At 39.2% G+C, this 13,238-nt stretch overlaps 2 protein-coding genes and 1 long non-coding RNA gene across 6 annotated transcripts; 2 read left to right on the forward strand and 1 right to left on the reverse strand.

The window, feature by feature from the left end:
- Positions 1-728: 728 nt before the first annotated feature.
- Positions 729-2,379, forward strand: LOC117592957. The gene is made up of 2 exons (XR_004574700.1): positions 729-1,729; positions 1,813-2,379. It is a non-coding gene; the product is annotated as an uncharacterized LOC117592957 (long non-coding RNA).
- Positions 1,727-4,689, reverse strand: LOC117592955. The gene is made up of 4 exons (XM_034287545.1): positions 4,587-4,689; positions 4,138-4,197; positions 3,994-4,051; positions 1,727-3,678 (listed from the first exon to the last, which is right to left on the reverse strand). Exons 1-4 carry the CDS (start codon positions 4,667-4,669, stop codon positions 2,458-2,460), a joined length of 1,422 nt encoding a protein of 473 aa, XP_034143436.1. The 5' UTR covers positions 4,670-4,689; the 3' UTR covers positions 1,727-2,457.
- Positions 4,690-4,800: 111 nt separating this feature from the next.
- On the forward strand, positions 4,801-9,787 carry LOC117592956 (cancer-related regulator of actin dynamics homolog). 4 transcript variants are annotated; one of them, XM_034287546.1, is made up of 13 exons: positions 4,801-5,030; positions 5,292-5,420; positions 5,625-5,729; positions 5,887-5,952; positions 6,229-6,376; positions 6,913-6,956; positions 7,108-7,173; positions 7,396-7,482; positions 7,639-7,674; positions 8,062-8,206; positions 8,431-8,502; positions 8,707-8,734; positions 9,627-9,787. In XM_034287546.1, exons 1-13 carry the CDS (start codon positions 4,821-4,823, stop codon positions 9,775-9,777), a joined length of 1,287 nt encoding a protein of 428 aa, XP_034143437.1. In that variant the 5' UTR covers positions 4,801-4,820; the 3' UTR covers positions 9,778-9,787. The 4 variants fall into 4 exon arrangements, with proteins under 4 accessions (XP_034143437.1, XP_034143438.1, XP_034143439.1 ...); XM_034287547.1 differs by having other exon boundaries at positions 7,111-7,173; XM_034287548.1 differs by lacking the exon at positions 8,707-8,734.
- The last annotated feature ends 3,451 nt before the right edge of the window (positions 9,788-13,238 follow it).

Below are 13,238 nucleotides of genomic sequence, written 5' to 3' on the forward strand. Positions count from 1 at the left end.
TCAGGTTTTGCCGACACAGGGGTAGGGAGTACACTTCATCGTTTCAACTGCTTGGTGCTCCTTTTACTGTAGTCGTGTTCCAGGGATGACCCTCTTGCCCTCTTTTATCGTATTGCTCCCTCCATCCTGCTCTCTTTTTTCATTACTCCCACTCATCCACATTCAACTATCTTTCACTCTTCCCTCCTTCCTTTTCCCTCCCTTGCTGTGACCTATTGAATTCTGTAATTGTAGTAGTGGCCTGTTGTGTGTGTGTGTGTGTGTGTGTGTGTGTGTGTGTGTGTGTGTGTGTGTGTGTGTGTGTGTTTGTGTGTTCGTCTCGGACCATGGACGGGCCATAAAAGAGGAATTTATGACCAGGCATAATCAGTTTTTTCTCCCTGTTCTATACCCTTCGTTTCCTCTTTGCTTTCTCTTTACAACAGCCAGCAAAGGAAAATCAATGGGAGCAAGAGGACCAATCCAAATGTACTGCTGCTTGGAATTCAAAGCCAGACTCAATCTCAATCACTAGGTTCTGTGGTCCTTTCGCTGTAGAGAACTTTATATTGAGAAGTGCCAATTAACCTGCTTTCACTCCAATCTCATCTTGTTCTATTCCTTAAACCCTACCCACATGGAAAGAACCTATATGAGGATATATGCGCATATATGTAACCTATATGCAGTCTATATGCACATATATGCTGCATATATGCTGCATATATGCACATATATGATAATATATATGCTGCATATATGCGTGTATATGCCACATATAGGCAAAATTGAGGTGCATATATGTGCATATACAGGCCATATAGGTCTCCTGTATTGCTTCTTTATATCCACATATAAGCCCTATATGTACATACAAGATACGTCTCCTAGCTCATGGCAAGATCTGGTCATTTTGTAGCTCATATCTCACTTTGGAAACTGTCATACATGATGCCTAGCTCATATTTTCTATTATCAAGGCAATAACTAAGAAATAACTAAAAAAAATTATGCAAGAACTTATGTATGTGCGAACACGTGAAATGGGTATCACATCTAATTGGCATGTTATGGAATTTAACTATGGCACTTAAGTGAGAGGAGATGGAAAGCTATGATGTCTACACGTTTTCCTGAAACATTTACAAGGTCAATAGTGGAAAAGAAGGAAATGTATAACAAAATGGTTTGTGTTTTTTTTATTTTTGTCAATCAAGCCTTTTTTCCAATTTCAAGTCACTTCCAGATTCACATTACAGCTCATACACATCCACACATTCACCGTTACATCCACCAAATGCAATGTTTTCTGTATTGTCTTAATGCATTTTCCAGAATATGGCTGAAAGGTCATTACAGTCTGAATGTAGCAAAAAAACTAACAAAAGAAAAGTACATAGAATATACATTCAGGTAATCATCATCATCCCACATCTATCTGAGCATTTCACTGTGGTTAATGAATTTGAAGACAATGTCAACATTTCTGTTCACAGTTTTAACAAACAGACACTTTTCTTTTATCTGAGATGCTTGTATAGCAACTAAAGGCCCCAGACATTTCCTTACAGGGACGTAATAACAAGGATTCTTAAATTGACCGCAGATGTCCTGTTTCACTTTTTGGTAGTACTTCCCCACTGCATAACATGTCTCCCCCTGCCCCAGATCACAGACAATGAATGTCTTCACAGAGAAAATACTTTCCTCTCGATCAGAAAGAATGACAGTCTACGAGTTTCTCCGAAAAGTACGTGAGTAGTTTTGTGAATGAACTATTTCAAGATTAACCACTACTCTGCAAAAATACTTCACAGTGACTCTATTTTCAAGGTTGCTGATGCTGTTCAAGGCCAGAAAATCATCATTTCTGATCATACAAATTTTAGGCCTACCCAGAGATGTAACACCATGACAGCGACTTACTTCCTGCACCATTTTTTTCTCAACTGAAAAAGACTCTAAGAGAGCTAAGTAATCATCAGAAGCTGCCACCATGGTTTTTTGGGAAAATGATGGAAATGCAACCTGTAGCCAAACTGTTTTCATTATCTGCAGAGAAACTCCCTGGCTGCTCTTTATCATATCTAAAATGATCCCATTGTATGACTCAAACACAAATGCAGACTGTGCCCAGAGGGGACCCCAGTTCCTCACAGTATTGGGCAGATGAAGGCACAAATGTACATTGAAAGTGACATTATTGATCCCATAAAGGGTCTCCATTTCCTGAACAAACTCTGTTAGCAACCCCTCAGATTCTGATATGTGCAGTGGTGATATATTCTCACCGAGTAGAAGAGAAACCCCCTTTACCAACTTAAACCAGTGCTTCAGATATTTTTCAGGTAAGACCCCTTTCAATGTTGGTATGCTGTAATAAAACAACCACATGTTCCACTCGTGTGCCTTCCAGAACTTTTTCTCTTTCACTGAGCGAGGGACACGGGAAACATTACAGGGGGGTTTAATAGAAGTTCAAATGTCATCAATCTGTTCTGTTGAGTGTCCGATATACCATGGCGATTGGTTGTTTTCAGAATGAAACCACAGCGTGGTGATGCTTCTTGCTACACCCAGCAGCACACTGTGCATATAATCTGGAACACAGCCATCAATGATATTAAAATCAGGTAGACAAGACAAAATACTAGGCCCTTTCACTCCCTTAGTGGGGTTTCCAGCAAGAGCCTCTTCCACCAGATCATCAGTCTGGGAGGGATTCCTCAACTCTGCTTTTTCATAGGGATAAGCCCTTACACGCCCCCTGCGTTTTAGCACACTTGTTCCTTTCTGCATACAAAAAGAACACCCAAACTCACCATTAAACTGTTTAAAGTTCTGAATCAGTGGCCGAGCAACTGAATCTGCCACCATGGTAGTAAGCAGTACTTTACTTGTGACAATTTCCCCACTTTCACTTTCCCATATAAGACCATTAGAGTACAACTCTATGCATTCATCGACAAATGGTTTCATGTAAGTGTTCATATTTGGTTTGTTTTGACCAAACCACAGGCCACAAAGCATAACATGTTTTGCACGTAGCTGTATTGGCAGTTCATTAATAGTACACAAAATTGGCCACAAACTTTTTGTGTTTGATTTGTGCACTGGCACTCCATCACAGTTGAAAGTCAGTGATATGCTGTCTGGTGATGCAAGGGGTGATCGTTTTTTGTATAAATGTCCATCATATATATCTTTGATGGAGGCATCCTTCTTCTCAAAGCGGTGTTTCAGGTGTTTCCCTAATTGGTGGTCCTCAAGCAGTTTTTTAATTTGGTATTTTAGTGGCAAGTACAAAAAACACTGGTCTTTTTGTGCATGCGCTTTTGATGTGTCCTGGTCACAGACTGGGCACTTGACATTAAAGGGACCTTCCTGCATGCTTACCTTGCAACTCTTGCACACATAATGTACTTCTAATATGTCTTTCACTGAATCAAATGCTTTGTAGAAAAGGTACTTTGAGCCACTAACCAATTCCCCACCAGGACCAGCAATAAAGTTGATAAGATGCATGATGTCCTCCAAGGCTCTATTTGTTAATCCATGTTTGAGTTTTAATGCCAGCAGCAGGAGTTCCACCTGTTCTTTTGTTGGTTTCTGGTCTAAAGTTGGACTTGTGGGGTCTTCTAGATGTTCCTCTACTGGCTCCCCAGGTGAAGAGCTAGGGCCAGGTATGGGTTGGTTCATCTGTGAATTTAAAACATTGGATTAGCAATCCCAAATTTGCACAGACTCATACAAATGTACCATTTCATGTGGTTGGTAACCACTTGCATTTGAAGGCTCAAGTGTCTTTGTTTATTTTTTTTAACAGTCTTCTCCAAATTAATTTTATGCCCCCTTTTGTCCACATGTATATTTTTCTGACACTTTAAGCAACATCAGGAAGAATTGGGTTGTGGAATTATCTATGATGATTTACATTAACTAGTGTGCATGCACATGCACGAACAAAACAAAAAACACCTAACTTTAATATTTTTGCCATTTTTAGCCACTTACTGTGTCATCAGAAGCAGTAGACACCGGGTCATCTTGATTGTCCTCTTGGGTGAGATACCTAAAATAAAAATAAAAATCATTCAGCAAGAAATATGTAGGTTTTTTTATTTGGTATTTAATTTGGTGTGCGTGTTTTCTACTTACTGAGTTGTAGAAGAAGAGGCCACAGCTTCTTCATCATCACCCATATCTTCAGAAATGTCCCTAACAAAAATGTTGTGGTAATGTTAAAACACTTCATGCATCACTCAATATAATAGGATTGATATGACTGATTGATTAAGTCCAAGCAGGTAAATTCCATTCATGAGGTGAAACCTTTAAGACTGTAGATTCAAAACACACAAAGTGAAATATTTTCCTGGCTAGAGTTCCAACTTGAACAGTTTTCTTTATTTATTTACTTTGGACATGGAAAGGTACAGTGGACATGGAAAGATACATTTTACCTTTATACAAACATACTTAACATACATTAAGGGGAATTATGCCACATGCGTTTACATGGTATAGGAAATGATCTGTAGCTGGTAGCTTTGTTAGCTGGCTAATTTAGCTAGCTAGCTTCTAGTACGTTTTGTTACAAGACTTACTTTCGTTTACGTCTTCTCTTTGTTCTTTCTGGAACGGGTGCTTCGTCGTCAACGAGGTACCTTTTGTAACGTACTGGATCCATATCTATTGCTTTTCTTTAATTGCGTCTAAATTGCATTTCTCCACTCTGCTGCCACCGATCAGCCGCTACAGCGTCGCGTAGTTGATGACGTCATCCGCATGCGGCCCAGCACACTATCTTTCGCGCCGAAAGATAACGGCTGGGCGTAAAAATGGCGATATCAGCGTTGGAGATCCGCTATGTCCTACTTGAATGGACTGAGGGTGAGGATAGAGGGGCCCATAGTATTTTGGCTCTCGACTGTGTCCGGAATTTTTCAGTAAAAACATTTCTTGAAAGGACTGAAAAAAACGAGAAGCTGGTGGAATGGCGAAAAGGCCGCCAACCCTGGCCGGTGCACCGAGCAAGAATTATTGACGTGGCAAGTATGTTACATGCTAACTTTATCTGACGTTATGTAGTTACATACCACATTTAATGTTTTTTCTCGCTCTTAAAGAAGTCTAAAATGGATCTTGCTAGGTCCCTGGTTAGCAATAGCTTCGCTTTCTGGCTCATGTTAGCTACATAATTTGCTAATGTAAGCGAAGTCCAATTGGGACTAATGTTAGATTTGGTAACGTTAAGCATGATTAGACAAACGTTTGCAGTTCATGATAACATTTTAATTTTATTGCACCAGAATTTGAAAAAACTCTCCAAATTAAACTGCGTGGGATCGAGATGGAGAAAGAAGTCACACAGCAAACAAAACATCCCAAACTCAAAGTACCGTGATCAGGGGCAGACTGAGAAGGCTTCAAAGAAAAGGGTAACTGACTGCACCAATTGGTGCTTTACTTAAATGATCTCCCCCTCTCTCTCTTGTTTCTTAATGTGTAGGCATGTGTGTAGGTTTGTAATTGTGTCATCTATGATGATTTCATGTGCTTTGTTGACAAGATGTATGTGCAAGGTGGTGTAACGTAAGTTAATAAGAGTTGGGCTAAAAGTCAGTCTGTTTCTCTCTGTCAAGGTTGACAATAAAAAGAGATGTCCTTCTAAATACAACCACGAGGAGGAGGAGGAGAAGGAGGAGGAGGAGGATGAGGCGCGTCATGACAGGCCTTCAAAGAACAAGGTACACTACCAGTCTGCATCCAGTGTGTGTTGTTACATTGCAATACAGTAAAGATAAGTAAGACTTTTATAATAAAGTGCATTACCAGTAGCTGTAACAAGGTATGACACCGGCACAGTAGGCAACTTTGTCCTCTCACTTTCTCTCTCCCTCCCAGCGGGCCAGCGAAGAGGAGGAGCGTATTGGGGATGAAGAGGACATAGTACCACCCTCTAAGAAAAAGGTAGCCTAAATGATGACATCCATTGTGTGGTGTATTACATACATACATTACATGACATACAAGATGAGGAAGTTTCATGTTTTAAGTAAGGAATAACCACCAGGAGGCCAGACAACCAGTTACATATAGCCAAGTGGAGGGACTTCTGCCCTAGACTTCTTGCCACCTTCCTCTTACACCTCTCGTGACATCCTCCCAGCCAATCAGAATCAACCATTTACAAAATAAGTTATATAACAATTAGCTGTTGTTCTTCTCTCTGTCTCTTTCTCGTAGACAGCTGCTGAATTTAGAAAACACCTGGATGAACAGATGTGGGAGAGAAGGAAACTTGACCAAATGCAAAGAAATTTGCAGGAGTTGAGAAATGAAGTCCATTCTCTTAAAAATGAAAATGCACGTCTGAAAGACATTATCATCAATCGTAAGTATTCCTAATTTTTATATTTATTAGCAAGGTTTTTTCTGGAGATGGATATTGCGGTGGCAGAGAAGTGTAAACTTAGAAATGTTATGGGCTGAAACACGTGTTTGGCAAAATATGTTGTTAGCTGGTGAGGTAGTGTGTGTGCTCATATAGCCGTTGATAAGATTCAAATTAGATTTATATTTATTTGTCTCTTTCTGGAGGAATTTGTAGAGGGTTAACAAAAGTCATGGCCTAGAGAACATACAGTTCATGAGAATAAATGATGCTTTTCTGCCTTCAACGGCTCAAGAAGGCAATCGGCTCCAGAAAAAAACCCTGGGGAATTAGAATTTGGGAGAAATTGGAGAAAGAAAATTGCGTTCACAACCAGGTTTCCTATGCAGAGCCTTATCAATGGGCTTTGGAGGGTTTTAGCTTGAGTTCACACCTGCAGGAAATGTCTTTCGAAGAGTAAGGGCACTGAGTTGCTGGGTGCTATTTTGATCTAGTGATTGTAATTATAGTTTTTTATTTATATAACCTCTTTCTAGAAATCCCTCAAATGAAAAGTGACATCGCCATTATTGCTCAAAAGGTAAGTTCCTCTGATTTTCATTGCTTTTTAAAATTGTTTCTCAAGCAGAACTGGAGAGACTTGTGATGTTGGGCTGATTGATAGTGTTAATTTTTTATGTATTTACACTTTAATTTATTTAAGAGAATAACTATATTTTTCTTCTATGAAGAAGACTGGAAGGACTCCTGTGGAGGATCTAGATTCCTCCTTCTCGACTTTTGGAGAAATGCAACCGGTGAGTAACCCCCTTGCATTTTTATTTATTTATTTATTTTACTTGTTACTCAAACAGAGCTATATGGATTTTTATTATGTTTGGCTGATTACTTTTGCATGTAACTTTAATTTATTGGCATGTTTAATGTTTTTCAAGCCCCCCCTGTAAATAAGAATCTATAGTGGCTTGCTTGGATGAATAGAAATTGTTGAGTTTGACTATGTTTCTTTCTTCTCTAAGACTCCAGAGAGGAGACAGAGCCCAGAGGACACCGAGCCCTTTAAAGAGAGTCCCATGGTGACTGAGCGCTTTCGAGAGACACCACAGGTGTGTGTAACCCTTTTATACCTCAGATTTTACTTAAGGCTCCAACTGAGCTATAGGGATTTTTATGTTGGGATAGTTAGTGGTAATATGTAATTTACTTGCCCCATATTTATAAAATTGTTGAAGAGTTTAACAATGTTTTTCTTCTCTAACAAGACTGCAGCAACAGCTGAGACCTCAGCGAAAACACAGGTGAATAACATATTATGTAGTAAGGATGGGTATAAACTGTGTGCTTTGTAGGAGCCAATTAGTGTTATAAGTGACAATCATCCTCTCCTCCTGCCCCCCTTCACTCCTCTCCACCCACTGTCTTTTCTCCTTCCCTACTCTCCATCCAACCTCCTCCTTTCCCCCCACCCTGTCCTCCTCCTTCTCTCCTTTAATAACGTTTTGGGCAGTGATTAATTTGTTTCATTTCTTTATCATTCATCTGCATTTATACATATCATTAATCTGCATTTATACATAAAAACCTATTAACTATTGGGAAGCTAAGCATAAGAATCAATATGAAACATGAAAAAGTTTCTAAAAATTGCCAATAAATGTATATTGTGATGTGAAATTATTTTTCAGATGGAAGTTATAAAGGGCTCTGGGGTGTTTTGCCAGGCAGAAGCGTGGAAAGCAGCCCGCCTTGCCCCCTCTGCTACTGCCATGGTGCGGAATCTCCTGCTGGGCACCTTTGATTTGGAGACTTTGCTGAAAAGCAACCTGAATGGTACAAAACAACATGTTCCTAATCTCTTCTGTCCTTGAAAAAAAAAAACAGTCATATTCTGTGGAATAAATTATGTGTGTGCGGGCATACCATCGCTTTTTTACTTGGCATTTTTGTATTTCCTTGCACCTCAAGAAAACATGATGTGTATATAAAAAAAACTCTTGCTTTCTCCACCTTCATTTTACACCCCTTTCATAATAATTTTGAAATATTACTTTAAGGTGGGAAGCCAACCAGAGGGGATGGGGACCAGCTGGTCGCACTTGACCAAATTAAAAAGGCAGCCATTATTGGTGAGTAAATGCATAATGCATTGAGAAGGGAAAACCAAACTTTTAAGACTTTATAAGTTCACCACTTTAACCATAGCCTACTTGTAACAAAATTTATTAGGCATCAATGGAGACTGCATAAAGTAGGGCACCAATTATTGTTACTGTATCTGCTACTAATTCATCGCTTTCTGACTTCTTGATCCTACCTTTCCTCTTCTAAAGCCACATTGCTGGGGTATTGCGCTGTAAGGTGTGTAGTCCTCTATTTTGTAGAACATATAGTGTTGCAAATAACCTCATGGCATATTGTTGTCGTCTGAAGTGTTCTTAAATAATCATATTCACCCCTCCTTCACCTTAATCCCCTCTGTCCTGTGTTTGTGCCTTATTTTGTCTATACCGGTTATTGATTTGCTTGATTTTATTGCTTGATCTTATTGCACTTCGAGTAAACCTAGCATGGCAGCTCGCGGGTGGAATGTGTGTGTGAATGGGTCAATGGGAGGACATTGTAATGTATTTTGGGGGTGCAGGAAAATGCTATAAAAGTGCAGCCCATTGACAACTAGATATGTTTACATGTGCAAAGTTTCTTACATCAGATAAAAAATTTGAGGGATTAGAATATCTGAATCTGTTTACATGGAAACAAATAATCTAATCATGACGTGCATAAACATGCACCAAGCCTTATTCAGAATAATAGCATTTTGACATCCGCAGAGCGGTCTTAATTTCCCTAAAACAACTGCAGAAGTTGTACTTCACCTGTGTTTTAAGCTAAACAAAAAACTCGGGAGTGGCAACATTTTTCCTATCCATGAATTTTCTCTGCTTTGGATGCACATGATTGACTGTGTGACTGTTAACAATGCAGTTCCCATGACGGACGTGTGCATATGAAAGAACAATGCCCCCCCCCCCCAAAAAGGGGGGGTGATGTTTCCAATCAGAATTTCTTTCAGATTTAGCAGAATCCAATCAGAATCTTCCAATTGACGTGTTTACATGACACATTTTTTATTATGGTCAGCCCTTTATCCAAAATATGTCTCCAGTCGCAGCTGTACTGTAAGCACTTTGGGTTCCTGATGAAGCACTATATTATTATTATACTGTCTAATTATTTTTGTCTTCTCTAGATGCTACATTGAAGAAGTGGCCGGCAGCCAGCCGAGGGCAGATAGGCACATCTATCAATTCAAAGCTCACGGAGCTGAGAAGATCAACAAGATAAATAGTTTTTTTTTTCTATTCAGTTTTTTGTCTTGTTTTTGTTCTTGTTCTATTTGATTGTTCTTAAGTAAATAAATAAATGTACATTTCTACATTTTGGGCTTTTATTTATTTTGCATAGTAGCTATGGATTTTAATAATTTTACTAATATATAGGTAAACATATAGGTGCATATATACATGCATATATGCACCCATATATACTTGCATATATGTACCTATATAGGTACATGTATGCACGTATATATGTACCCATATATGTACACATATGTGCATATATGGGTACATATATACGTGCATATATGTACCTATATAGGTACATATAAGCCCGTATATATGTACACATATGTGCATATATGTGTACATATATGCACACATATATACGTGCATATATGTACCTATATAGGTACATATATGTACCCATATATGTACATATATGTGTATATATGTACATATAATATAGGAAAACGGCCAATTTTATATATGTCACATATATTAAAAACATATATCAAAACCTATATTTAAACATATATGTTTATATAGGTTATTTCCATGTGGGTACCCTTCCCACGCCCTACACCCACCCTCTCCCAACGCTACCCACGACCCAACACACACCTTCATCAACCTCTCTCACCCAACACACACCTTCATGAACCTCTCTCACCCAACACACACCTTCATCAACATCTCTCACTTAACACACACCTTCATCAACCTCTCTCACCCAACACACACCTTCATCAACCTCTCTCACCCAACACACACCTTCATCAACATCTCTCACTTAACACACACCTTCATCAACCTCTCTCACTTAACACACACCTTCATCAACCTCCCTCACTGAGAACATACCTTCACATGAACTTGCCTCTCCAATCCAACACACGCCTTTACACAACCTCCCTCCCTCCCTCACACAACATGACAAAACCTCCCTCACCCAATAAACGTCTTTACACAACTTCCATCCCTTACCCAACACACCTTTTAAAAACCTCCCTCCCTCACCCCACCCAGCCACCACTAACAGCCTTACACTTGTGTATACATGCCCTAACACACAACATTCTACAAACAAAAACCAACTCATTTCCCTGACCTCTCCCTCCTTCAAACACACCTACTGATATAAACACGTGCACGGGTACAGCACAGACAGCGTAGCAGAAGACTGTCTGGAAGTGTATTCATGCTGCCTGTGTGTGTGTGTGTGTGTGTGTGCATCTGTGTGCGTATGTGCGTGTGTGCGTGTATGTGTGTCCCTTAGTCTGCATGAACAACTGCCATACATATTTAAAAAACAAAACGGTCAGAGCAAGAGGTGGGGTAAAAATCCATAACATCGGCATTGCCTGGTGAGTTTTATGGCGTATGGAGAGGCAGTTGACAGTAAAGATGCCCCAATCTCATTTTCAAAATAAACGAGCACGTTCTGAACACTCTGGTCATGATTCATGGACACACACGCACACACCCATAAAATGAATGGGAGAATGTTTCTGATAGTTATTTCACAAGAGACAGGGGTACAAAACCTCAGTAGTCATTACACATATCGTATCCTTATGAATGAGCTATACGCTGAACAGGCGATGTGGCACGATTTGTAACAATTTACATTTATTTATTTTTTTGTTTGTAAAAATGAACCAGAGGAGATATACAAAATGGTTTAAGCCTAAGAAAACACCTTCTCTTTTCACATCTCTTTTTGTCTCATATTGCTGATACAGTATAGAATGTCTGTCCTACAGTAGTATTTGGTAAATATATCCTAATATTTTTAATTATTTCTGATTAAAATCCGGAGGTATCAGGAGGTGGTCCTCGGATTTTTCAGTCTGTTAGTTAATGTGATCACAGGGAAAAGAGCTATTGTATTAGTAATGTGCATATTGTTACATTTACGTTACTATCTGTAAGCTATAATTGACAAAAAAATACTTCTGCGACAGTGTGACTTAAAATATATTTATCTAAAAGAATCAAAAGCCTTCTTTCATGGATGGTACTTTATAACACAAAACTAAGTGTATTGTTTCGAGGTGGCTTGGACCTTAAACAAACCTAGCGTCAGCAGCAGAATAATGGCCAGAAATCCATCTCATCGCTTGGGGAGTTGTCCTCGCCCAGCATTATGAGGCTATAACATTCGTTTTCAACTCTACTCACAAACCATTGTCAGTAGCCACAAGTGAAATAACATAAACAAAGACTTTCATTCAGTCTGGGAATTTATTATTAAAAATAAACCAGTTCTGAACATATCTATTTATAAGGAATTGTAATCCTGAACAAAAGCTGACATTGAAAGGTAGCTATTGAGCAAGTTGCTGGGACAAACACATCGTTGCCATCCTAGAATGAAATTGCTAAAGTGTATTGATTCTTGGTTGTGAAGAAGGGGAGAGACCTATCTGTGATTAAGGGATGCCAAACATTTCTCACAGCATGTTCAGCTACAGCTTTGTATGAGAGATAAAGTTTTGCTCATAAGTTTGCCCTGGAAGGAATTATGAAATTGTGGCATTGATTTAGAAAATATGACTGAATATGCACAAAGAAACTGTCTTTTATTTAAGGATACTGATCATATGAAGCCATTTATTATCACATAGTTGTTTCCTTTTTAAATCATAATGGTACAGGCTGCTCTGGAATAAGATGGTATGGTTGTTTCAAGCAGCACAATACGACGATACTTGAACAAAAAATTGCTGCATGTTCGAGTTGCCAGAAGGAAGCCTTAACTGCGCCAATGCCACAAAAAAGTCTGGTTACAATATGCCCGATATACCGTCCCCACTGTGAAGCATGGTGGTGGCTCACTGATGTTTTTTTTTTTTTTGGGGGGGGGTATTCTAAAGGCATGGGGAATCTTGTGAAAATGAATGGCAAGATGAATGCAGCATGTTATAGTAAAATACTGGCAGACAATGTGCATTGTTCTGCACGAAAGCAGTGCATGGGACACTCTTGGACTGTCCAGCACGACAATGTTCCTAAGCACAAGGCCAAGTTGACCCTTCAGTGGTTACAGCAGAAAAAGGTTCTCAAGTGGCCATCACAGTAATATCATCGAGCCACTCTGGGGAGATCTCAAACATGCAGTTCATGCAAGACGACCAAAGACTTTGCATGACTTGGAGGCATTTTTGCCAAGACCAATGGGCAGCTATACCACCTGCAAGAATTCGGGGCCTCATAGACAACTATTACAAAAGACTTGTGTTTTGCCTGCTCAATCGTGTTTTCATTACAAATGGTACATACAGCTCCAGAAAAAATTAAGAGACCACTGCACTGTTTCTTTCCTTTCCAAAAAAGTTAAAAAGGAATGTTTTGAATGAGGAAGAGAAGCGTTCAATTTGCAGTGGTCTCTTGATTTTAACCCTTCTGTTCCTCATGCAAAATCTTCATTTTGACTTTTTTGGAATAGAAAGAAAAAGGTGCAGTTTTTTTTCTTAATTTTTTCCGGAGATGTATATTATCAATTATCCAAGGGTATGTAA

Source organism: Esox lucius, chromosome 17, assembly GCF_011004845.1.
Source record: "Esox lucius isolate fEsoLuc1 chromosome 17, fEsoLuc1.pri, whole genome shotgun sequence".
Classification (NCBI taxonomy): domain Eukaryota; kingdom Metazoa; phylum Chordata; class Actinopteri; order Esociformes; family Esocidae; genus Esox; species Esox lucius.

What these genes read in the sequence shown, in the direction of transcription:
- LOC117592955 (XM_034287545.1), bottom strand. Translation starts at nt 4,669, where the DNA reads ATGGATCCAGTACGTTACAAAAGGTACCTCGTTGACGACGAAGCACCC. An exon ending in AAGAGAAGACGTAAACGAAA is followed by an intron (nt 4,198 to 4,586) that starts GTAAGTCTTGTA and finishes CATTTTTGTTAG; the next exon opens with GGACATTTCTGAAGATATGG. An exon ending in GCCTCTTCTTCTACAACTCA is followed by an intron (nt 4,052 to 4,137) that starts GTAAGTAGAAAA and finishes TTTTTATTTTAG; the next exon opens with GTATCTCACCCAAGAGGACA.
- LOC117592956 (XM_034287546.1), top strand. Translation starts at nt 4,821, where the DNA reads ATGGCGATATCAGCGTTGGAGATCCGCTATGTCCTACTTGAATGGACT. An exon ending in GAAAGACATTATCATCAATC is followed by an intron (nt 6,377 to 6,912) that starts GTAAGTATTCCT and finishes ACCTCTTTCTAG; the next exon opens with AAATCCCTCAAATGAAAAGT. An exon ending in GCTTTCGAGAGACACCACAG is followed by an intron (nt 7,483 to 7,638) that starts GTGTGTGTAACC and finishes TTCTCTAACAAG; the next exon opens with ACTGCAGCAACAGCTGAGAC.